Source organism: Nansenia antarctica (assembly GCF_963989245.1).
Source record: "Nansenia antarctica genome assembly, chromosome: 4".
In the NCBI taxonomy this organism is placed as follows: domain Eukaryota; kingdom Metazoa; phylum Chordata; class Actinopteri; order Argentiniformes; family Microstomatidae; genus Nansenia; species Nansenia antarctica.
Window position 1 is genome coordinate 35,679,806 of NC_137689.1, and position 25,333 is coordinate 35,705,138.

General features: G+C 43.0%; 1 protein-coding gene across 1 annotated transcript in view; it reads right to left on the bottom strand.

The window, feature by feature from the left end:
* Positions 1-25,333, bottom strand: part of quob (quattro b) — a gene marked incomplete at both ends in the record, with an annotated part of 72,393 nt that overhangs the window by 14,852 nt on the left and 32,208 nt on the right. Inside the window, 12 exons of the mRNA XM_080529345.1 lie at positions 6,629-6,853; positions 8,987-9,076; positions 10,089-10,338; positions 10,668-11,680; positions 11,992-12,189; positions 12,883-13,005; positions 14,464-14,602; positions 15,664-15,812; positions 15,901-15,999; positions 16,973-17,089; positions 21,964-22,050; positions 23,651-23,744. Coding sequence (XP_080385471.1) covers positions 6,629-6,853; positions 8,987-9,076; positions 10,089-10,338; positions 10,668-11,680; positions 11,992-12,189; positions 12,883-13,005; positions 14,464-14,602; positions 15,664-15,812; positions 15,901-15,999; positions 16,973-17,089; positions 21,964-22,050; positions 23,651-23,744 — 2,584 coding nt within the window. The remainder of the gene's footprint in view (positions 1-6,628; positions 6,854-8,986; positions 9,077-10,088; positions 10,339-10,667; positions 11,681-11,991; positions 12,190-12,882; positions 13,006-14,463; positions 14,603-15,663; positions 15,813-15,900; positions 16,000-16,972; positions 17,090-21,963; positions 22,051-23,650; positions 23,745-25,333) is intronic.

Genomic DNA, 25,333 nt, shown 5'->3' on the forward strand with positions numbered 1-25,333 from the left:
GGGGAAGTGTTACGTACCATGTTGTTTCTGTGTTTGTGTTTGTGTTGTGTGTGTGTGTGGTATTGTGTTGTGTGTTGTGTTTTGGTCTCCCCCTGCTGTTGTCATTTTTTCCTAGGTTCACAGATAATTGCTTGGTTCCAGTCCCATCATTCCACACACCTGTTCCTGATTCATCAATCAACCTGGTCTTTCCACTATATGTTCTGTGTCCTCAGTGTTCTCTCTCTCTCTCCTGTTTTGAGCTGTGGCAGGGCTCTGGTGGGTTGAGCCTTGTTTGGTTTTGTTTGTGTTATTTGTTTTGTTCATTTAGATCAGGGGTCTTCAACCTTTTCAGCCCAAGGACCCCTTGGACGAGAGACAACCAGACCAGGGACCCCCACATGTAATACATTTTTTTAAATGTCACACTTTAAGGCCTATAATAACTTTATTCACCTTATTAACCTATTTTGTCACGACCAGAGGTAGGACCCAAACGCAGACACAGGTGAACAGGTACGAGTTAAATAATAAAGGTTTATTTCTAGTAACAAGGCTGATGGGAATAGGCAGGTGGGTCATCAGGCAGGCGGGAGGTCAGGCAGGAGGAAGGGTCGGCAGACAGGTGGGGAATCAAGCAGGAAGAATGGTCGGCAGGCAGGTGGAGTAGTCGGCAGACAGGCAGGGGGTCAGACAGGAGGAGTAGTCGGCAGACAGGCAGGGGGTCAGGTCACAAGGGAAAATTAATAAGTAACAGGCTAATTACTGGGTTATTAACCTATATGTGTTTATGATTGATAAAACGTTCATGCATAATTATTATTGGTTATTATTATCATTATTATTGTTGATGAGGCTTATATTTTCTATTATTATTATTATTCAACAATTAAACATTTAGCTTCAGGAAGTCAGGTATGCTTACCTCAGTGAAATGACTGGCCCTGCTGGGTGGTACACAGCTTGTCTTATCATACAGCTGAATGGCGTGTGTATTGCGGCCCTGCATAGAACTGTTCAGCCGGTTCAACTCTGCGAAAACGTCCGCCAGATATGCCAGTTTAAAGACCCAGGCATTGTCGATGAAATGCGCAGCCAGCTCCGCGCGGTTTTGGCCAATTAGAAATTAGTGGATAGCTGTGCGTAATTCAAATACTCGTGCCAATACGGATCCACGGGAAAGCCATCTGACTTCTGAATGGTAAAGGAGCGCTGTGTGTTCCTCTCCTGTAGCGGCGCATAAAGAAGCGAAGAGGCGAGTTTGTAGGGCACTCTTCTTAATAACATTTACAGCCTTTACAACAGTGTCCATAACACCGGCAAACTCAGCACTCATTTCTTTAGCGGCGAGGGATTCTCTGTGCAGCATGCAGTGAGTCCACATCACTTTGGGGGCGACTTTTCTGACAAGCGCCATCAGTCCACTCTTTTGCCCAGTCATAGCGCGCGCACCGTCGGTACACACCGCGACACACTTTGCCCAACGTACGTCATTTTCACCGAGAAAGTCATCAATCACTTTGAAAATGTCAGCACTTGTTGTGCATTCAGGAAGCTTCTTACAAAACAAGAACTCTTCACACATTTCGTCTTGGTCAACAAAGCGCACAAATGCCAAGAGCTGTGCGTCTTTGGACATGTCCACTGATTCATCCAATTGGAGTGCAAATGCCTCCGCCGTTTGTAATTTCTCAATTAACTGCACCCTCACATCCGATGCCATTCACCAATTCGCCGAGCAATTGTTGTGTCTGACAATGGGATAGTCTTCAACTTTTCTGCATATCCATCATTCCCAAACATGGTCTTGCACATATCAGTGGCCGCAGGCAATATCAAATCTTCTGCAATTGTGTATGGCTTTTTACACTGGGCAACGCGAAGTTGCGAAGAGCAACTTGATATGAGGCTTTCAAAGCAAGCTCACCGACTTTCGCAGATTTTCTTATCATTGTCTGTTGGCCTTGGAGAGAGTGCAGACGAGCCTGAAAGTAGTCCAGTGCTTTATCTTGTAAGTGGCCATGATTCGTCTCCAAGTGTCGTTGCAGCTTTGATGGCTTCATGCTTTCGTTTGAGAGCGTCGCCGCACAAACAACACACACCGGAAATTCCACTCCTTCGGTTTCTTTGAAAGTAAATCCAAACTTTAGGTACACTTCTGAATATTTTCGGGACTTTTCTCTTTTGCGTTTATCTGCCCCTGGGGCAGGCGCTGCTGGGGCCGAGGTGGAAGGAGTAGGCCTAGCCGTTGGATCTCGAGCTCGAGATCTCGTTACTGTTACAAATGTATCCATCCTGCTTCACTAATTAATAGTAGTAACTAATAATGTGAAGTTATAATATAATTATTGGACTCGGACAACTTGCGCACGTTTAACTCAACCAGTTTAATCAACACTCAGCTTCAACAGTGCCTCGGGTCATTACCCATAATGCAAATAGTAAATAGTAAATTTTTATTGTAAATAGTTTTTTGTCAAAAGTAGCTTATTATTGCCTATTAATGCTTGTAGTTTACTCAATATAACTTTTGTTATATTTTTTAATTGTCACAAATTATTTTGGTGAAAATTGTAAATTATTCTGAAAAAATTTGGCGGACCCCCTGCAGTACCTCTGCGGACCCCCTAAGGATCGCGGACCCCCGGTTGAAGACCACTGATTTAGATGATTTATGTAAGTTTCCATTCATTATATTACCTTGTTTATGTATTTTGTTTGTTAATCATTTATGTTTATTTGTGCACACAGGGACAGATGACTAGTTGAGATACCCTGGGTTTACATCTGCATACACGTAGGGCTGCCACGATTAGTCGACTAGTCGCGACGACGTCTATTACCAAAATCGTCGCCGACATATTTGGTAATCGACGTCGTCGCATGTTTTTTTGGAGCTGAAATAAGCGATATGCATTCGTTTTTCTTCCCTGAAGCTGCCACTGGCTAGCGTCTCCCAGTGTCTTTGATGTACATGCGCTGTGTCGGTCATCCGGGGCACACGTGACATCTCCGGAAAAACAAATGGAGAAATGTCTTCCCGTCCTCGTACGTCTAAAGTGTGGGAGCATTTCAACCACAACGTTGAAAAAAAGAATGTAAAATGTACAATTTGCAAAGCTAAACTCGCTTATCATGGCAGCACGTCTATGATGCGCGAGCATCTCAGAAGGAAGTACGTTTGTGGCAGATGACGAGGAAGACGATGGCTCGTCTCGGTAAGCTAGTTAGCTTGTTATTGGCTAACGATATCGTTACGTTAAAAGCCTTCTTACATTATTTTACGTTATGTGCTGTAACGTTGTCATCAAAGCGATACTTATCAAATAGCTAAAAATGTTGTCTTAACGTTACAGTGCTAAGAAGGCGCGTTCTATGGATAGTTATCTTGTCAAGATGCCAACGTGCACACCCCAGCAAGCCACCGTCCTGACCGGATCAATCCTGAACATGCTGGTTAACAAGGGTCTCATATCCTTAACCAGCATGTTCAGGATTGATTAGGGGCGTTTCCCCACACTATCTAAGCTGGCAAAATCTTTTCTGTGCATCCCTGCAACCTCCACCCCATCCGAGAGGATCTTCTCTGCAGCAGGGAACATCTGCTCTCAAAAGAGAGCAAGCCTCTCTCCAGAACATGTGGAAATGCTGACTTTCCTCGCTATGAATGAATAGTCCACACAGGAGAGAAACAATTTCTTTGCTCAGTCTCCTGCACTTTTCTTTGTTATGTTATTTGATTGAGACCAAACCTTTTCTCTACAAACATTTCTTTTTGTGGATAATTGCTCTTTTTTTTTAGTTGCCTTAGTGCCTATCTCATTTTATTTTGCAGCACTATTCAATACATTAAAATGTATGTTTGATGCCAGAGATGAGTGAAGCAAAGCAAAACTTTTGTACTCTGTACAAGTATTTATTTTTGTTTTTGTATTCTTTTGGTTGCCTAGTGCCTAGCCTACCTCATTTTCTCAGCAGTTTGCACTCTCTACTACTCTTTACATTACATTACATGCAAGTGATGCCAGAAATAAATCTGCAAAGTTCATTAAAATATCTATTTTTGAGTGAACAATAATTGTAATTGTCTTTATTTTTAGTTAACACACGCCTACAACAACAACTAACAACTTCAAGCTAAATGTAGAAGCTGATTTAGAAGATGATAGCTAAATAAGAGCGATTGAGTAATTGTGCGATAAGCTGTAATTTATGATCCGATTAGTCGACTAATCGTTAAAATAATCGGTGACTAGTCGACTATGAAAAAAATTGTTTGTGGCAGCCCTACATACACGTAGGACATACCTGCTGTCTAGCACCCAGTTTAGAGTGAGCACCACCCACTGTACTTTTGAGGTGCCTAGCACCTGTAAAGGGGGGGTGGGGTTATTATTTTGATTACTTTTATTTGGTGCCACTGTTAGTCCTCTCTGTTCCCTGTGTTGCTGTATTAATAAATATCAAGTTAATTGCAACCCTTGGTTTCAGTGGCGGCTGGTGATAAAAATGTTGGGTGGGGCACAGGTTATGGGGGCATGCTCCACGGGGAAGAATATTAACTTTAAAATCTGGATTTACAGTCGATTTTAGCATGAGAATATAGATATATAACTGAATTATTTTTATATATAACTTATTAAAGGGCAAACTGCAAACACAACAAAAATATGATGCACAACAACTGACAAATCAACTGGAATAGTCTTTGTTAGCAGAGTAGACCTAATGTTAACAGAATGGACTTATACCCTTTGTCTATCTGTGCAGCGGTATTCTAGCAGTACTGTCCAGACAGTTGTCTTGTTTAGCCATTCAACTAGGCATTATTTATTCAATGGAGAAAGGCATGGAACACAATGCAATTGTGATAATAAATGTGTTCTTTGTTACTTCTTTAATTAAATTAAAGTGTACCTTTCTATTATCATACAATATTTCCTTGAACATGTAAACTCTATAATCATACAGTTGTCTTTCTATTAGTTGTCTCTGTCATACTGAACTGTTTGTTATCATCCTGAACTATCTCTGTTGCTCACCTCACCTCAGTTCTGTCTCTATTGCTCTCCTCTCCTGTTGTCTGTCTCTCTGTTGCTCTCCTCTCCTGTTGTCTGTCTCTCTGTTGCTCTCCTCTCCTGTTGTCTGTCTCTCTGTTGCTCTCCTCTCCTGTTGTCTGTCCGAATATCGGTTGTTAAGTCGCGACGTGTTTCCGGGTCCAAAGTTGGCTGAGGCGCTGTCTTCGAAATGCCGCAATAATAATAATAATAAATTATATTTATATAGCGCTTTTCCGAGGCTCAAATACCCTGACAATATGGGGAAAACGGGAAAGTGCTGTGTTGTATGAATAGATCCGAGTCTAAAAAACGATTAAACTGTGATTCTACCGCTGTAGTACACTGGTATTCTGGTGCGGAGAATTTCTGGTTTGGATCCGGAAATTGCAAAACGTCACGTTTGACGTCAGACTTAACAACCGGATATTCAGTGCTACGCATTTTTTTATTTGTACTACCCCTAGTGGTAGTGGCCCTAGGCTGCAGCCTAGGTAAGCCTATAATCTGCGCATGCTCTGGGCGCACTTTTCTGTGCCCCGGCCGGGAAATAGGAGACAGCCAATTGGAGCGCTGCTACAGCTCACGTGTAAGCCAAAAGTATTTGGCCTGCCATAGCCTGCCATTAGGCCGGCGCCCCGACTCCTCCCCTATGTATTTTCACAGTGAATTTTACACACACACAGATACAATGTTTATTGTATTGGAGGATTTTTAATGAATGCTGATAGGCGCCGACAGAATATCAGCCGCATTTTATGAATAAACAATTTTATGAATAAACCAACTACGAAGTGGGGCTGCGTTGGAAGGTGGGGGCGGCGCCCTAGCACCCTCTATTGGCCAGCCGCCACTGCTTAGTTTCCTGGTTTTTGTGTGACTGCACCCTCACTTGTCCTTCCTGTTGCTCTATGTTGCGCCCTTCTACCCCGAGTCACCAGGGGGCGTAACAGAGAAATATAACGTTTCAGTAGTCACTCAATTCTCATATAGTTTCAGTAAGAACTTTATTCCAAAATGTAATTAATTAAATCCACCTATTCAAGCTGGCCTTCACCAGTTAACCCTCTCCCCCTCCCCTTCCCATGTGCCTATACTTTCTTCTATTTACCTTTTGTTTCTTTTTATTATTACTACTCGATCTTTTCAGTTTGTAAAGCATCTTTGAGTGTCTAGAAAAGCGCTATATAAGTGTAATGTATTATTATTATTATTATTATTGTTATTGTTATTATTATTATTATTAGTAGTAGTAGTATTGTTATTGTTAAGCATCTTTGAGTGTCTAGAAAAGTGCTATATAAGTGTAATGTATTATTATTAGCATCTTTGAGTGTCTAGGAAAGCGCTATATAAGTGTAATGTATTATTATTATTATTATTATTGTCATTATTATTATTATTAATATTATTGTTATTATTATTATTGTTGTTATTTTTATTATTATTATAACTGTTATTATTATTATTGTTGTTGTTATTATAATTTTTATTATTATCATTATTATTATTATTATTATTATTATTGTTATTATTATTATTATTATTATTATTATTATTATTATTATTATTATTATTATTATTATTCTTACATCACAGTCCTGGATGTCGTCCATGGCCAGAAGGTTGTTGCCGTGGCGGAGCTGGAACTGGATGACTTCCAGGGCGGCTTGAACCTCGGCCATCTCCCTGCCTCTCTGCTGGCCGCACTCCCTCACCATGTCCTGGAGCAGCAGGCTGTACTTACTGATCCTCTGCACCGGCTTCAGTAAGTACGAGGACAGGTCCATCTTGTCCCTCAGTTGTGACTGTTTTTGCTGGGCCATAAGGAAGAGGTGGATGACCATCAGGGAAATACAGTAGTGACAGAAACGATTTGTAAATGCTGGACAAGAAAATGACGTAAACGTAAACACTTCAATTCAAATCTATTCCCCAGTAAAAAAAAAAAGTGTAAATGGTGTAAATGGCCGCTCATTGGGAGCAATTTGGGGTTCAGTGTCTTGCCCAAGGACACTTTGACATGTGGGAGGGAGAGAAATGAAGAGGAGAGAGAGAGAGGAGAGAAAATATAGAGGGACAGAAGAGAGGAGGAGGAGAGAGAGAAGAGAGAGAGAGGAGGTGAGAGAGAGAGGACAGGAGGAGTGAGAGGAGAGAGAGGAGGAGAGCGAGAGGAGAGGAGGAGAGAAGGAGAGAGAGAAGAGGAGAGAGGAGAGGAGGAGAGAGAAGATACTTTTTTCTTTTCTCTTTCTCTCTCTGTCTCTCTCTCTGTCTCTCTGTCTCTCTCTCTCTCTCTCTCTCTCTCTCCGTGTCTCTGTCTGTGTCTCTGTCTGTCTGTCTGTCTGATTGTTTACCTACCCGGGGCTGGTTACCAGGGGGTTATTCCACGAAGCTCGATAAAGTTCTAAGCCTCGATAAAGTTCTAAGCCTCGAAAATGTTAGCTTGCGTTCGGTGCCATCAATGTGGCTCAAATCATTCGCTGCTTGGTTGAGCTCCTTCTGAGTCAGATATAATTAGCCTGGTCGCGACCAGGCTAAAACACAGGCTATAGTATGACACGCGTCAAAAAAGGCTCACAGGCGGAAACTAAACCCCGAACGACAGTTCCTCATGTGTCTTTTAGGAAATATTAGTTCCCACTTCACACGAGATAGATAGATTAGATAGTTTGACTGTGTGATAGATAGATAATTTGATAATTTGAAAGTGTGATCGATCGATAGATAGTTTGATTGTGTGATAGATAACTAGATATTTTGAAAGTGTGATAGATCGATGGATACATAAATTAAAAAGTGTAAAAAATAAAATAAAATAAAATGAATAGGTATGTCTATCAACTTGCATTGCTGTTATCACAGCGGTCTGGTTGGCGCAGTGGTTAAGGCAGCCGGCTGGAGTCCCAAAGGTTGCGAGTTTGAGACTTGACTAAGTGTTTTTTTTGTGTTTTTTTTTACATTTAACCGAAGATTTCATGCAAAGGCTTCAAACACCATTGTAATCGTGTCAGTTCTTGTAAATTAGCCTGCACCATAATTTTATAGCCTACATACTTTTTTAGATGAGATTTTAGATTAGATTCGATTCAGACAACGAAATTGCAGTAAAAAGTGTGTCGGAAGAGGGATTCGAACCACGTCTAAAAATGATGAATAAATCCTGTGGCAGCGGTCGATACCACTAGGCCATTGTGGCGATATGATGGTTTGTAGCCTGCTGCTGATATCACCACAGTAGTAATATTCATTTATTAAAATATGAACATATAACAATAACTGGGGCTAGTATGACCTACGCATTTAATCGGTCAGCAATTTCTTGCCAAACCATTTCCCTCGCCTGCGGCAGTATTGCACTATTTTACATCTTATTTTTCCGTCTTCATAAAGATCAATAATTCGGGAATGCTGCGCAAATGTAGTACGCCTGCAGAGTGGAGTATCTTCATTTCGACAGATCGACTCTTCTGGGCTCTTTATGTCTGCGTGCACGCACCCATATCGAAGATTTGTAAGCCTGTCTTCTGTGAACACTGATGACACAAGGCTGATCCTCGTTCGAGGAATCACCTGAGGCTTGAATTCCAATCTCGAGTTGCCTGAGCGCCGCATTTATTTATATCGCCGCTATACTGATCCACCTTTAGTGGAATGGCCCCCAGGTGTCAGGTGATTGTTTACCTCCCGGGGCTGGTAATGTTTTGTTCTGTACTGTATGTTGCCATGTCTAATAACCTGATGAAACCTTGATGAAAAACATTGGCCTCAGGGAGAAATACCATGGTCATATCTAATGCTTTTCTCTACTCCCTTCCTTCCTTAGAACAATATGCTATGACATGATTGAACAGGTGAAGATAATTTAGTTTCCAGTTTCCACTACATTGGTTTCACCACAGCTGTGGGTCTTCAAACAGAGTGGAAAAGATGAGACGAGGAGATATCCTCACCTTGAAGAAGTCCTGGCCGTGGCTGATGAGTAGAGTGTCAGACTGGGGTTTGTTCTTGCTGTAGAGAGCATAGAGACCAAAGCTCTCTTTCTGGATAGGTGAATGAAAAACAATAAGCACAATTAGACACTCTTTATTTTCTATTATACAACAGTTAGTTCCGACCAAGTAATTTGATTGGACAAGAGGCATTCCATGAGTGCCGATATACAGTATAACAGCACTGGGACTTTTAACTATATGTACCACTCCGCCGCACAGGTGTTCTATTGTTTGTGTTCAGGTTACTAGGCAACAGTCCAGTTGAAGTTCAGTTGCGGAACTATTTTTTGCGGCCTCGTACCTACGACCAAATCACAGCCGTGCTGATATTCAGTACAACAGCACTCCCTCTCGTGTGATATTGCTTAAATGAACTAATGAACTTGCTCTTTTGTCAGGAAGGCAGGAAATTGATCATTGCATTGGAAATTTCCAATGGTATTTCTTACCAATGGTATTTCTTCCTTGTACATTGCCATCTGGAAGTCTTTACAGAGCCATTTTGATTGATATCATGGTCTCCAGTGAGGAAACTACCACATGCACACCGACTAGCTGATGGTGCTAACCAGATATTTGTCTCAACACTATTAGACAAGAAATGAACGAAAGGGGAAAATGTTTCATTCAACATGATTGAAATCATTATTGGGGTTGTTTTGTTTTTTACTTTATTCATTTTCTTTCCACAGTGTATTTTATTGTGTTTTTAGAGCACATTAAAAATACACAAAAATGTATATGCAATGGAAATTACAATACTAACGGAATCGAAAAAGTCTCAGAATGTTTGGTGGCAATATTGAAGGTATATGAACAGCCATGGGCCCTGTTTGAATATTGTTAAAATGCATCCTCACCCTAACCCTAACCCTTCCTTCTTCCTCTCCTGATAACATCACTCACTTGCCATGACTTGGCCGGTATAAGCCACAAAATAAAGAGCTTGCTTTGACCGATCCAGTCATGTTAAATCATTGATTCCTTACATTCTTAAGGAGTCAACATGTGCCCCAAACTGAACTCAAGTGAACTATTATGGGATGGAGGAAGGACCCACATGTCGGAGGAAACTGCGGCCCACTCTGAAGGGTTCTCTCAGGCATCCCTCCAGCTCCTTAAGGAAGTGGTGGCGGTGGAAGTCGTGGAGCTTCTCCAGGTTGCCAAAGATGCTCCCCCTCTGGCCCCTCAGGTCCTGGGGCACATCGGCCCTCTCCAGCTCTGGGAAGTAGTGCTCTTGAACGTAGCCCAGCGCTCTCACATACTCCCTCTCCGTCATCAGGAGCTCCTCCATGATCCTCTGCAGCTTCCTGTCAGATAAATATGAAATTTGAAGAGGGAGGATTTTTCGTGAAGTATATCTTGGCTGAGTTTCAAAGTCCACACTGGCATAGAGTTTTAGATTGCACGGCTAACGCTTCATTCTATGCGCTATGCTGGTGCGGATATATCACTTGGCTGTTTATTGTCTAATCTGCCGAAAGAACAACATTTCCCAACATTCCTCCCACAGTGGGTTCATTTAGTTTGCAGATTAATAATACCAGTTATGTGACAAAAAAAAAACATACTGGTTTTGTGGAACAAAAAACATGAGAATGTTATTGTGTGGTAGTGGTTGAGAAAGGCCATCACTTACAGAACATTACTGCCATTTTCCTCTGTTTGTGCGTTGGTCTGCAGTGAGTCCTGGGTTCTCTCAACAACGGGGCCGGGGGAGGACACTGAAGAGCCTTCAGCGGGACCAACCTCTGCTCTGTCCCCATCCTTGAACCCCTGTGACCTACAGCAGCAGTGGTTGGAGCAGAAATTGTCATGCCGGGAAATGTGAAGACGCTGTGTGGGCTGCAGTGTTAAAGGTTGGCGGTGGGTGTGTCTTGCTGACGAGGGGGAGGAAGCGGACATGGAGGACATAAGGGAGCTCACACAGGAGCCCTCGCTCACGGACCTCCCCAAGGCTTGGTGCCATGGAAACGCTTCACATCCACCAATCGGACCCACTCTCCTGAGGTCCGCCTCGCTGTGGTGCTCTCTTGGCACCTTCTGCCATTTTGACCCAAGACCACCACCTCCATCTGGGGTCACCACAGGTGTCGGTTTCACTTCTTTGATCGGGGATTCAAGCGGCTGTGGAGTTTTGGCTCCTTTGCTCCCTTTCGATTTGTCCGATTTGAAAGGCAGATGAAAACATGTGATATCTGCGCTCTCACGAAATCCCCCGCCGCCGTCTCTGGTCTCTATCACAGCTGTCCCTGAGTTATGGACCACCGCTGTATGGGGAGTAGGCACCTGCGAGAAGTCCTTCTCTCCCTCCTCTTCCTTCTCTTTCTCCCTTTCTAACAGCCTGCTCTTCCCTTGAGCACTAGCAGCTGTGGACTGCTGGGCTATATCAACCTCCCTCTCCAGTCTCTCCCCCAGACACTGTCTGACTTCCTGGCACTGGATCCAGGCCGCATTCCACAGCCTCATCCCCCCGGAGCCCTTGACACCGCAGGCTTTGACTTTCACGGTTTGGAAGCTTCGGGCTGAAAAGTCACCACAAGCCAATCTCTCCTCATACTGCTTAAGTGTACTGAGATTGACTTTGGCAGGGTCACACCCTGTCTCTACCTGCTCCATATATTGCCTGCATTCCATGGCAAGGGCAGAGGCCTAGAGAGAAACAGAGACAACAGCTTTATTAGATTGACTTCTTTTCTGCATTCGTTCGTGTCATTCGTGTCATTTTGTCATGTTGTATCTTGGATAATGATAACTGTGGTGGGTGGGATTGAACAGAGGCCCTGTTCATAGACTCAACAAATTGTCCTGTCCTTACTGTCATTGCTGACTTAATAAGAGAGTAGATAGATTCGGAAATAGAAAAGAAGTAAGTAACGAAGAAGGTAATGAATGTGAGGAGAAAGGGAGAAAGGCAGACGTAAAAGGAGTGGCACAAGGGAAGGGCAACGGCCTTAACAAACCTGTTGGCAGAAGCGATACAGATGCACCACGTTGTCCAGCTCAGTATGCTGTTGCTCCGCACGCGACATGAAGTCGACCATATTGAATTTGAACGTGTTCAGCACAGTCCGAAAAACATCTGTCTCAGGGCTGGGGTCGCTGGGATGCTGGATCTGCTCTGCCTCCATCAGCAAGTGCAAGGCGTTTTCTTTTTGTTTCTAGGATAAATGCAAAACATCTGTCAGGTCATGGACCTCGACTCCTGCCTGTCATGCTTTCCCTCCCCACCAACTATGAAAGCTGAACGTGTCATCAATCTGTGTGAAACATTGTCTTCATCATTATCTTTTTAGGAAATATGTGATTTTTTTTGTGATTCTTTTTACAGAAGTATCATTTAATGAATGTCTCTATGCACTGTGTATTGTAACTGAACCAGAAATGTGTTTATTCAGGGCCTGCCATTCTTTTTATGCTTTTTACAGTTTTAATATGTACATTTCAAGCCTGCAAACTGCGACACTTTAAATAAATGTGCAATAACACTATGTGCAATATGACAACCCTAGTCGTCTATCTGTACAGTATAGTATAGTGGATAGTGTACATAGCCTTTATTTATGTAAACCAGCTCCTTCCCTTCTTGTGTTTTTTTTTTTTAAGTGTTTTTTTTTCTTTCCTAACACCAGGGGAGCCACCCCTCCTAAATTTCGTTGTTTGGTACCTGTACTGTAGCAATGACAATAAAGACCATTCATTCATTCATTCATTCCATTCATTCATATTATGATATTTTGTTAATGTATTTGATCTTGATGGGAAACAAGTTGTACAGGTCATGTTGATCTTCTGATCTTGTGCTCTACGTATATAAGTACGTATATAAGTACGTATATAAGTACGTATAGTACCTTGGCCTGGGTCAGGAAGGAGGCAGAGCTCTGCAGGGCGCTCTTCACACCTTCCAGGGTTTCTTCAGTCGTGTTAGAATCCTTCAGCCGTTGCTCTCCCTCTATATCAAACCATGCCCTGGCCTACAAAGGGAAAATATGGTACATAAAGACCCAGAAGGTATAGTATATAAAATATATATACAGGTATATACTGTATATAAATAAATTATTCATAAACTATTCATCTAGTTTGTTAAATAAACAGGTATTGGCATGAGTGTAGGTTTGATCGGTGGTGAAATGAGCATTGATATGATGAATCCAACTTTGGGTGGAGGGTGTGTTCCTCTTCCAGAAAAAGTGACCGTCTGTATAGAGCTCCGGGAGTTGACATCATGCAACCCGAAAATCTGAGTAATGGTCCTTAACGCCACCATTTTGGCAAAGTAGAAGCGGTAATACAAAGCAGGAGAGCGTCCAGTCTTCCATTATTATTAATTAATTTTGAAACTAATTTTCCCCGATTTCACTGCATAGTGGACATTTTCTCTTGCCGGAGGATCTCTTGCAGTTAAGTAGCCCAGTTTGGTCTCAGATACGTTTGCAGAAGGCCGGCAAATAGCGTTAGCATTAGCTAACGTCAGTCTTAGAAGCTAATGTTATCCAGTCTGTATACAGTATGCTGTGCTCTTACAAATGCCTGTGAGTCTGTTGTACCCTTCCAGTGAACACCTAAACTGTCCTAACAGGTGTGACATGCTACTGAGGATGTTCAAAAGTGAAATAAAGCTGATGCTTGTGACATATTCCATGTTTTTTGCTGTCCCTGAACATATCAAGTACATATCAGCCTAATACTGTGTGGGGTGACAACTGTTAAAGCAATGTTAATGTAAGACAAACTAGAAAGACAACATGTTATAAATTGCACAATGTTGATTTATTCAACTATAGACAATGGGGATTGATGGGTGAACTGATACCTGTGAGAGGACAGGGGAAGCAGACAGAAGGCTACACATTTCTGCTGCTTGATCATAATAAATATGTAGGTGATAGGCATACTGTTTGCTTTACTTACTTATACTGTTTGCTATGTGAAGCGATTAAAAGTTTCATGACTCCAGTCACGTGACGTCCGGAGCTCTATATATGCATTTTGCAATTGTATACAGTATGTGCTTTTGCAATACGTTTTTTTTGCTAAATACGTATAGCCATATCACTGAGAAAAAAACATTCACTTCCTCCACATATTATATTATATATAACCTCTATGCTTATGAGTATTGGTGTTATTACTCTTCTCACTAAATTCAGAACATTGCTGTTTTCAACATGCTATTAGACTTTAACATGCTTTTAGATTTCAACATGCTATTAGATTTCAACATGCTATTAGACTTCAACATGCTATTAGATTTCAACATGCTATTAGATTTCAACATGCTATTAGATTTCAACATGCTATTCGATTTCTCGGATAGAAAATACTCTCAATTGTGAAGTTCAGATTAAAAGTAATTCTGGGAACAACGTTTTGGTAACTCTCTACATTCATTTCCTGTGCAACCACCCTGACAGAAGGAGCCTGTGTACCGTGTTCAATCTGCCCTCCATCTCCCGGAGTCTGTACAGGAAGTCCAGCTGCTGCAGTGACTCGTTGGACCTCATCACCAGCATGTGAACCCTCTCCTCCACCTGGTTATACAGGACCGTCACTGACTCAATAGAGTCCCTGCAGTGGGAAGAGTAAGTTAGCCTACAACTACTGTACTCATTTGTTTACATGCAGTGCTTTGAGAACATCATAAAAAAAAGTATTCTAAATGCATGACTCATTAATAATTTTAATAATAATTTTGCCATTTAGCAGACGCTTTTAATCCAAAGCGATTTACAATTACGAATTACAGGGACATTCCCCCTGGAGTAACTGAGGGCTAAGTGCCTTACTCAAGGGCACACTAGTAGTGGTGTGGATTCAGGCGGGATTTGAACTCACAACCTTCCGATCACAAGTCCAACTCACTATCCACTAGACCACCACTACCCCTCGTTAATCATTCAAAACCTACAGTTGAAGTCGTAAGTTTACATACATCTTAGCCAAAAACATTTAAACTCACTTTTTCACAATTCCTGACATTTACTCCTAGTAAACATTCCCATGTCTTAGGTCAGTTTGGATCACTACTTTATTTTAAGAATGTGAAATGTCAGAATATTAGTAGAGAGAATGATTTATTTCAGCTATTCTTTCCTTTATTTCAGCTATTAAGCCATTTTGCCACCACTTTGGAAATATGTTTGCGGTCGTTGTCTATTTGGAAGACCCATTTGAGACCAAGCTTTAACTTCCTGGCTGATGTCTTGAGATGTTGCTTCAATACATCCACATAATTGTCCTTCCTCAAAGCACCCCCACAACATGATGCTGCCACCCCTGTGCTTCATGGTTGTGAAGCAAAGAGGCATTGAGTTTGAAGGTAGGCCTTAAACACATCCACAGGTACACCGCAATTGACTCAAATGATGTCAATTAGCTTATCAGAAGTGTCTAAAGCCATGACATCATTTTATGGAATTTCCCAAGCTGTTTAAAGGCACAGTGAACTTAGTGTATGTAAACGTCAGACCCACTGGAATTGTGATATAGTGATGTATATATGCAAACTTCCGACTTCACCTGGACTTTCTTTAGAGAGTTTGAGCTATTAAAGTGGTGTAAGATAATGGAGTAAATAAAGGTTGCGTACAATTTCCACCACATTAAAATACATCAATAAAGAGTTATACCTGTAGTCCTCTGACTGGGAAAATCGAAACTCCTCCCTCCTCATTCTGGCCAGGATAGCCCCGCCCTCTCTCTGTAATGTGACCAATCGGGCATCCTCAAGGACTTCTTTCATCAAAGTCTTGTGCTCTTGAATACAGAGCTGCACATCCTGGGAGAAAAGAAATCTAACAAAATCAGTCCCGATAAAATCCTGCAAACCCCGATAGCCATGAATGGACTTTACAAACAGTATCTACCTCACTGGTGTCCATTTTTTTGTTGCTGTTAATTTTCTTGATGGCTTTCTGGAGCAAATGAGCTGCCCCTTGCAAATCTGACATGAAGGAAACCTGTTTCTGTAACACACAAACACCAAATCATACCATTAACTGCTATAGGGATGACAATAATATGGTATTATATCCAGTACTCACATTGTAAAAGAAAATCAGGGGGGATGGTGGATTTTATCATATGGAGACAATTTTAGCATCCCCACAGCGTCAGTATCTTCAGTGTCAGTGACTTGGTAAAAATGTAATTGCATGTGTGCGTGCCCCCTCGCCCACAGTATTTTACTCAATATGCGCAAAACTAAATGTTGAAATAGCAGTAATACCATGTTCATGGATAAAATGACATAAGGGATGGAAAGGGGGGATGGCAGTTTTAGAAGGGGGATGATGTTGACTGTTTTTATTTCAGGGGGGATGCCTCATCCCCCCTCAACTCGAGTGCTGATTATATCTGACCCCATATGAGTGGAGCACCGGCCTACCCCAGTGAACAATATAAAGGTATGAATCATCTCATTCATCATAAGGATGAGTCAATGAATGTGGTTCTGACCCTCATCGGCCCTCCACCCACCCAACCAACTCGTCTCAAGGAGGGGTTACAAGATGAATAAAAGTATCTACGTGGGATAAGAGTCAACACCCAGGTCAGTGTTTCAACAGCTGTTTACTCCACGGGAAACCCCAAGGTTAATCAAACTGAAAACATAGAATTGTACGAAATGTCTGGGAAACTCAACAGACTGTTAGTGATAGTCATTTTAATCTCCAATCTGTATTACTCTCTGTTTCTCTTTGTATTTATTTCTTTGTTTGTTATAGTTTTACCTCTTACGTAGTTCATGTAACTGTTCATCACACTTTTTATGCACTTTGAGATGTGTACTTTGTAAATGACAAGACATGACATTACATTTACATTTCATTGCCACTAAAAACGACTTCTAGCAAACTAGATCATACCAGGTACGCTGTACAGGTATATTTGAAATGGCTGAAACACACGCAAACATCACTGAAAATTCCACTGCACCTGATGAAACTGTAGCCAATCAGTGGAGCTGTAGGAGAAAGCCCCGCCCAGGTCAGAGGTCAGCTGTTGCCCTTCCACTGTCTTGTGCAGGGCCTTCAGAGAGGTCACAATGTCCATCTGTCGGACAGAAGAAGCAAGAGGATGTGTAAAGCCTGGTACACACATAAAGATGTTCTAAATCTTAACCAATTTTCTTATCTGAGAGAGACCCCACACATGAAGATAAAAAATCATGGATTGAACAGTTTTGATCGTATTGTGTGTGAGGTGCTCCGATATTCCCAATACAGCACACCTCATACATAAAGATCTGATCTACGACAGTCTAGAGCAGTGGTACTCAACTTTTTTTGGGCCAGCGCCCCCCTGTCCATTATCCAGGTGTCTTACCGCCCCCCATAAAAAAGTAGGCTTATTTTCTCCCCTGAATATTAATGTTGACTAATATTCTGTGTTATATCATTTAAAAAGCATGTCATTGAATGCCAAATAATAAATTGGATTTAACTGGGCAGTTGGAATATCATTATCATTAGTCATCAGAGAGCAGAAAAGCCATGTGAATGTGAATACAAATTATGTTTATGAGTGTTAAACAAACTCAGACAAGAGAATACAAACAGAATGAATGAATGGTCTTTATTGTCATTGCTATAGTACAGGTACCAAACAACAACATTTGGGAGGGGTGGCTCCCCTGGTGCTAGGAAAGAGAAAAAAAAAAAAATAAAAAAAAAAAGACAGAATACAGACAGACGCTACGGAACAGCAGCAATTGCACACGTCTGGTGCAGAACAAACAGTAGGCTACAAAACTGTACATTACAACTAACATTGTTCGTTTTTTAAGTGTGCTGGTGTGACATTTCTCCAAATTGCACGGGGGGGGGGGGATTAGTGTGAGCCCTGCGCTTGGTGGTTCTCCGCCAGTTTCTTCACTGCGGGTTGCAGAGAAGTTAGTTTCAGTCGCAGTGCACCTGAGGCCGTCAAGTTCAAGCGATTGCGGTACTTGGACTGCATGTGGAGGACCTGGCTGAATCCCTGCTCCACCAGGTATGTGGTTGGGAAAGCCAGAAGAAGCAGCCTCACTTTCTCCCACAGAGCCGGGTAACGCTGAGAGTACTTGACCCACATGTTGCCCCAGCCAGAGGTGCAGAAAATAGCCTGGGCCTCATCGTCACTCTGGATGTCGATGAGATGCTCCTGGATTGCTGGCTCGCATTCCGCCACGTCCGCCTGAAAGGGTTGCACCACCCAGATGGGAACATCAAGGTCCAAAAGATCCCTGAAGCGGATCTTCAAGTCAGCATTCACCATCCTCAGGTGGTCTGTGTAAATGAGGAGGCGCTCATCGGTAAGAGCCTCAGACACCTGCAATGAGCATAACCAGGAAATTGTTATCTGTGCAGAATGTTACTATCTGATTTTGAACTGGTTATTTTATTGCTAATTAGTTAACTAATTGATGTTTCTTAAAGTTTATACTCATAATACATAAGAACACAGAACATAAGTTATTTATACTAACCAGGGACACAAATATAGTTTTGCATAGAGTAGCCTACATTTATTACATGTATTATTTATTATTATCATAATTTAGTAGCCTAGGCTAGATTACCTTGGTCAACAGCGGGAAATGAGCAAACTGCCTCCTGCCTATGCTCTGCCTGTATAGATCCAGCCTGGAGGTGAGACTCTGGATGACCGCCTTGCTCTGGACCAGAGTAACTCCTTTTCCTTGGAGCTTCAGTGTGACTTCATTCATTTTTCCAAAGAAGTCTGCGAGGTACATGATGTCGCAGCGGCTGGAGGACACCTGTTCCCCAAGAGCTGCATCCACCTCCTCCAGGAACTCCACGATGCTGTCAAACAGCTCACAAAAGCGAGCAAGGCAGTTTCCTTTTGAGAGCCAGCGGACCTCAGTGTGGAGAAGAAGACGCTCAAAGGTCTCGTCATTTTCCTGACACAGCTGTCTGAACAATCTGGTATTCAGGGCGTGGGCTTTTATTTTGTTTATTGCCTTGACTGTAACATTGAGAGACTCATGGAGAGGTGGACTTTTAGATTTGGCCACAAGGTTGTGGCGGTGCAAGACACAGTGGACTGTGAGGACATGCGGGACCTGCTCCTTCAGCAGAGCGGTGAAGCCACGGTACCTGCCAACCATGGACGGGGCACCGTCAGTGGCACATGCAAGGATGTTCTTGATTGGGATTGACTTCTCCTGTAGATATGCATCCAGTGCATTAAAAATGGTCTGGCCCTTGGTGTCTGTTTCCAGATATTTGGAAAATAAAAATTCCTCAGCCATCTCCTGACTGTTGGAGGCACTATAGCGGACATAGGCCATCAACAGAGCATTATTGTCAGCAGTGGTTGTCTCATACAGCTGAAGGCTGAATGGAGTTTCCCGCAGGATGGCACACAGCTGCTCCTCTGTATCGGCGCCCATTTCATCTACAGTATCCTGCGTGCTACGGTGTCATTGCTGAGTGGGATGGATTTCAGCACCTGTGTGGGATCACGCTCCATCACAGTAGATATTACTTCTTTGATGGCAGGGAGTACCTGCAATTCTCTCCAATTGTGAACGGCTGCCCACATTTGGCTATCAGCAGGGAGATATTATAGGATGCTATTAGCCCGCTGTCAGTCTGGGTGGTCTTCCTAGCGAAGAGACTGCTGATGGTGCTCCTACCATGTTTCTCTTTGAGGGCCTGGAAGAATGGACGCTGCTTATCTGCCTTGTCCGGGTGTATCTTGTTAAGGTGCTCCTTTAGACGTGAGGGTTTCATTGCCTCATTGGAAAATACTTGTTCACACAGTAAACACATTGGGAGTTGGTCATTGTTAGGAGACGGTATGAAGCCATAGCTAAGATACTCAATAGAGTACTGTCTGCATTTTACCTTTTTCGCGGCCATTTTGATGATATAATATGATTTTAGTTGTTTTATAATGCTATGCTGGGAGCGCTCAGAGATGGGTGCTTTGACTGAAAAGACAGTTTGTCCAACTGACCGTTCGTGCATTTACGAACGTACCAGTAATAACACTGCTGACAGCTGACCAATCGCAAGCAGAGTAGTGCTTATGTGTTCGTTTCCAGGACATCAAAAGAGATCACTAAAAAGCGATCGTATATTTTAGTTTGTAAACGTTAAGACGAACACATCGCAATGCTAACCTCAGAATGGCACTAGGGATAACTTCCACAACAGCACTTAATAGTAATACATTTATGTAATATTATACTGTACTGTGATGAACGTGGGGAGGGGACATTCGTAGCTGATTGCTCGGTTAGATTCTTGGTAACCGACAGGGCCCTTTCCCGACTGGGTCATTACATATTATCGCTTTTTTGTGATAGGTTGCTCCTGCTGTGATGTTCTGGTATCTTGGTATGGTATTAGCACTATTGTATTGAAAGGAAGCGAACGCATAAGCGCAGAGGGTAGTGTGTATATGCGGGGAGTGAGTATTTGTCTGCGTCACAGAACCCGGCCAAGTTCAGAGACGGGTGTTCTGACTGAAAAGACGGTTTGTCCGAGCGAACTGACTGTTCGTGCATTTACGAACGTAATAACACTGCTGACAGCTGTTTTTCATGAGAAAAATACTTTATGCATGAACGCCCCCCAAGAACACCTCAACGCCCCCCTTTAAAAAATATTTGTTCCAGCGCCCCCCGATGTTGTCTGAACGCCCCCGTTGAGAAACGATGGTCTAGAGCAGTCATGTCAAAGTCAAATACACAGGGGGCCAAAATAAAAAAAATGGTACAAGTGGAGGGCCGGGCTGGTTCAATGTTTATTAAAACTCGCAATTATTGCACATATTGAACCAATACCAATAACACAACCTATATTGCACTTAACATTAATCATTCAATTAAATTAAGTAAAACATAAATAAAATCAGTTGCAATATTTTCTCAAGGCTCTTTCAGTAATAAATTAATAAATAAATTAATAAATTCAGTAATTAAATTCGATTACGATAAAGAGGATTCTTTATCGTAAATATTGAACACGTTTAATATTTACGATCGTCGGCCCCGACCATTTTTCGAGCAGAAATGTACTTGTCCAGATATGGCCGAGGCACACGGGAAGCGGCATATTGGCCGGCCGCTTCCGAGGGGGGTATAGGAGTATTTCTGGACTAGGATCCGTCGCGCAACACCGCCCCCTGGGTGCCGGAATAACGGTACTGGGCTCGAGGAGCCAGTCAGCCTAGTCTGCCTGGCGCCCTCCTCTGGGACTGCCGGCCACGGGGTCGTGCGGCGGATCCCATGCAATAGGCAGGGGATAATTGGATGCTAAGTTGGGTTAAATTGGCTACCAAATTGGGTGAAAAAGGGATAAAATCAGAAAAACCAATTTAAAAAAGAAATGTACTTGTAACGTTATTTTTTCTGAGTGGGGCAGTCCCACTCATATTTTCATTATGACAGAGACAGTAGAGATTTGAAAGGAAGGATGGGTGAGAGAGAGAGAGAAGGGATGACATGCAGGATATATCCGCGGCCGGAATCGAACCGGGGACCCTGCGGTTACATGGTCAACACTTAGTCCGCTACGCCACCTAAGCGCCCCAGCAGAAATGTACTCTTAACACACCTCACACCATAGGATAATCTTGTAGAATAATCTTTAGAGCCATCCGATAATCGGGCGTTTGCTGTCCTTGGTCGGAAGGGGGAAAATCAGGCCAAAATCGGCCAGATTAACGTTATGTTTGTACCCGGCTTTAGTTACTGTACACAGGCAGAGGACTTGACAATGTGGATGTGTCCCAGTAGTCTAGAATAGCGTATTGTCCTCGTCTCTTTTCATTTATGACCATTTCATCAGCAGAGACTTGAGAGGGGACTGACTGGTTCACAGCTACAGATGGAAAATCATATCAATATCAATGAATGTATGGCTGTGTGTGTGTGCGTGTGTGTGTGTTTGTGTGTGTGTGAGACACTGAACTCTGACCTGTAGCCCAGGCTGTCTCTCTGGGCGAGGGCTGGTGTCTTTATCCACCAACATCAGGACACTGTGCACAGCGTGGAGGGCCTGTTCCTGCAGGGGTGAGAGATCCACGGTTCATTGTACCGTATCAATAATGTACATGGCCAACAGAAAATGATCATTATATCACTATGATGCACCCCCCCCCCCACACACACACACACACACTCCCCCCCCCACACACACACACTCCCCCCCCCCCCACACACACTCCTAGCACTTCCCAGCCTACTACACTTCACATCACAAACCTGCACATTGCCTAATAAAAAGACGGCGCTAACCCTAACCCTAAGCCATTTAAGCTTTAAAAATGTCCCTGGAGAAGTATTTGAGCACAGTACATGATGTTATCATTAACACAATAGACGCTGTATAAACAGTGCAAGGAGATTGCGTTTGCATTCATTCTTCCACCCTTCTCGTTGCGAATCTGGAAAACATAACTCAACACCGCCCTCCTGTGGACTTTATGAGCAATTCAAACACTGGCCCTTGTCTGGAAACAACACTCAGATCTACTGTGGCTACTAGATCCTTGTGGAGATCTGAAATGATATTAGATATTACAAAGAAAGCAAACAATTCTAGGTATCTTATCAGGATGGAGGTACTATCTTCTATCTATCTTGGGTTACTTCTGTCAGATCTACATGCTGCCTAGAGAAGGAAGAAGGGTTTGTTTCCTTCTACCGCTGCACAGTGGAGAGCATCCTCACCTACTGCATTTGTGTGTGGTTCTCCAGCTGCACAGCCGCAGAGAGGAAAGCGCTACAGAGAGTCGTGAGATCGGCCCAGAAGATCATCGGCGCCCCCCTCCCCTCTCTGGAAGAGCTGTACAACACACGCTGCCTCAGGAAGGCCTCCAAGATCTCCAGAGACCCATCCCACCCTGGGAACGAACACTTTGTTCGGCTGCGCTCAGGCAGGCGGTTCAGGACCATGTTCGCATGGACAAACAGACTGAAGCTCAGCTTCTACCCTAGGGCCATTCAGGCCCTGAACACAGCAAAGACCTAGGTTCTAGGCCCTGGACAATCTAGACAATTTGAAATGGCAGCTACTAGATTGTAAACATAAGTGCAATATTGTAATACAACTGTGAACATTCTAAAACTGCTAACTGCGACACTTTAATGAATGTGCAACAAATATTATGTGCAATATGACAACCCATGTGTACATAAGGTTCAGATATAGGAAAAAGTTAGGATATTTATAGCATAGCATAGTGTACAGCACAGTGTTTTATTGTATAGTATAGTAGTATAGTATAGTAGATAGTGTACATAGCCTTTATTTATGTCAACCAGCTCTTTTCTCTTTTTTATTTTACCCGTGGCTCTCTTGTTTTTAGTCTTTTTTTCCAAGCACCAGGGGAGCCCCCCCTCCTACATTTCGTTGTATGGTACCTGTACTGTATTAATGACAATAAAGACCATTCATTCATTCATTCATTCATTCATTCATTCATTCATTCATTCTAGTTAGGGCCTGTGATGAACTCCTTGACAGTATGCTGTGTTTGAGTTTCCAGAAACTAGATACCCCGTTGAGTGACGCCACCCATTTCAAACATTCACTTCTTTATCTGAGAATCTAGGCAGAAGGATCAGTGTTTGACAGTTGACGTGTACGTTGTTTTCCTAACCTGGACCATCAGCAAGGCTTTGTAGAGGACGGAGGGAGGAGATCTCTTCCTGGCATCGATTACCAGCGTCATTCCCAGGTCTCGAATCTCTTTCCTGGAAAATACAGGAAATAATAATACATAATAATACGACTTATATAATAATAATAATAATAATAATAATAATAATAATACATTAGACTTATATAATAATAATAATAATACATTAGACTTATATAATAATAATACATTAGACTTATATAACGCTTTTCAAGACACTCAAAGACGCTTTACAAACTGAAAAGATTGAGTAGTAATAATAACAGAAACAAGAAATAAATAAAATAAAGTATAGGGGGCTTATGAAGGTAGTGCTGGGGACACATGGGAAGGGGGGAGGGTTAACTGGTGAAGGCGACAGTGACCTAGGTAGATAGTACGCTAGGTAGAGGTATTCACCCATCCCGTGAAGAGGTGGGTTTTGAGGGCCTGTATAAATGTTGGCAGGGTGTTGGCCTGTCTGATGTGGTTGGGGAGGGCGTTCCAGAGGGACGGGGCTGCGACTGAAAAAGCCCTATCACCCCAGGTCCGGAGCTTGGTCCTGTTGGTCTTGAGGGTGGTTTGGTCGTCAGACCTGAGGCAACGGGAGGGGGTGTGGAGGGGGACGAGGTCGGCAAGGTAGGAGGGGCCAGATTGTTGATGGCTTTGTAAGTGGTGAGTAGGATGATGAATTGTATCCTGAAATTATGTAGGAACACACCAAGACGTGTTCACGGCATCCTGACTCACTTTATCAAGGTGGCATTACGATAGTTATGGAGATAGACTCCAGTTCTATGAGTGGAGCGGAGCCCCATAGGGGAGCTCTGCTCCTATTGGTTTACCCCGCTACCTAAAGTAGCCAATGACTGAATTTTTCAATGCCTGCGCCCGCCTGGGGTGCTATATAAAGGGGCGTACTTCGCTCCATCATTCTCCCAAACATACAAAACAGCCGGGTTTGAACAAGTCGAAGTGGGCCAGCAGCCCTATGGGGCTCCACTCCACTCATAGAACTGGAGTCTATCTCCATAACTATCGTTCTATATCGTGGAGCTCCGCCCCATAGGGGAGCTCTTCTCCTATTGGTTTAGGCGGAGCGAGCGAGGCCAAATGTACCCCCACTGAGACTATTAGTCCGAAAACAATCTCAGCGGCACCCGGAGCTGACCAAAAAGTTGGCCCAACCCACACCGAGTCTGCTCCACTGATCTAGCCCTTACGTGAGCACGTAGGGTTGTAGATCTAACGGAACATGTCCTGGAGGAGGGTCCCCTCCCCAGGCACATCCGTATTCATCCTGACAGCACTTGAATAGAATCCCCATGACCAGGGTAATCCAAGTGCCTTTCCCACTACATCAGTCATCAGCAAAACTGAGGACAGAATAAGAAAAGGATGAGGAAGAAATATCACTGATCTAACCCTTACGTGAGCACGTAGGGTTGTTGATCTAACAGAACATGTCCTGGAGGAGGGTCCCCTCCCCAGGCACATCCGTATTCATCCTGACAGCACTTGAATAGAATCCCCATGACCAGGGTAATCCAAGTGCCTTTCCCACTACATCAGTCATCAGCAAAACTGAGGACAGAATGAGAAAAGGATGAGGAAGAAATATCACTGATCTAACCCTTACGTGAGCACGTAGGGTTGTTGATCTAA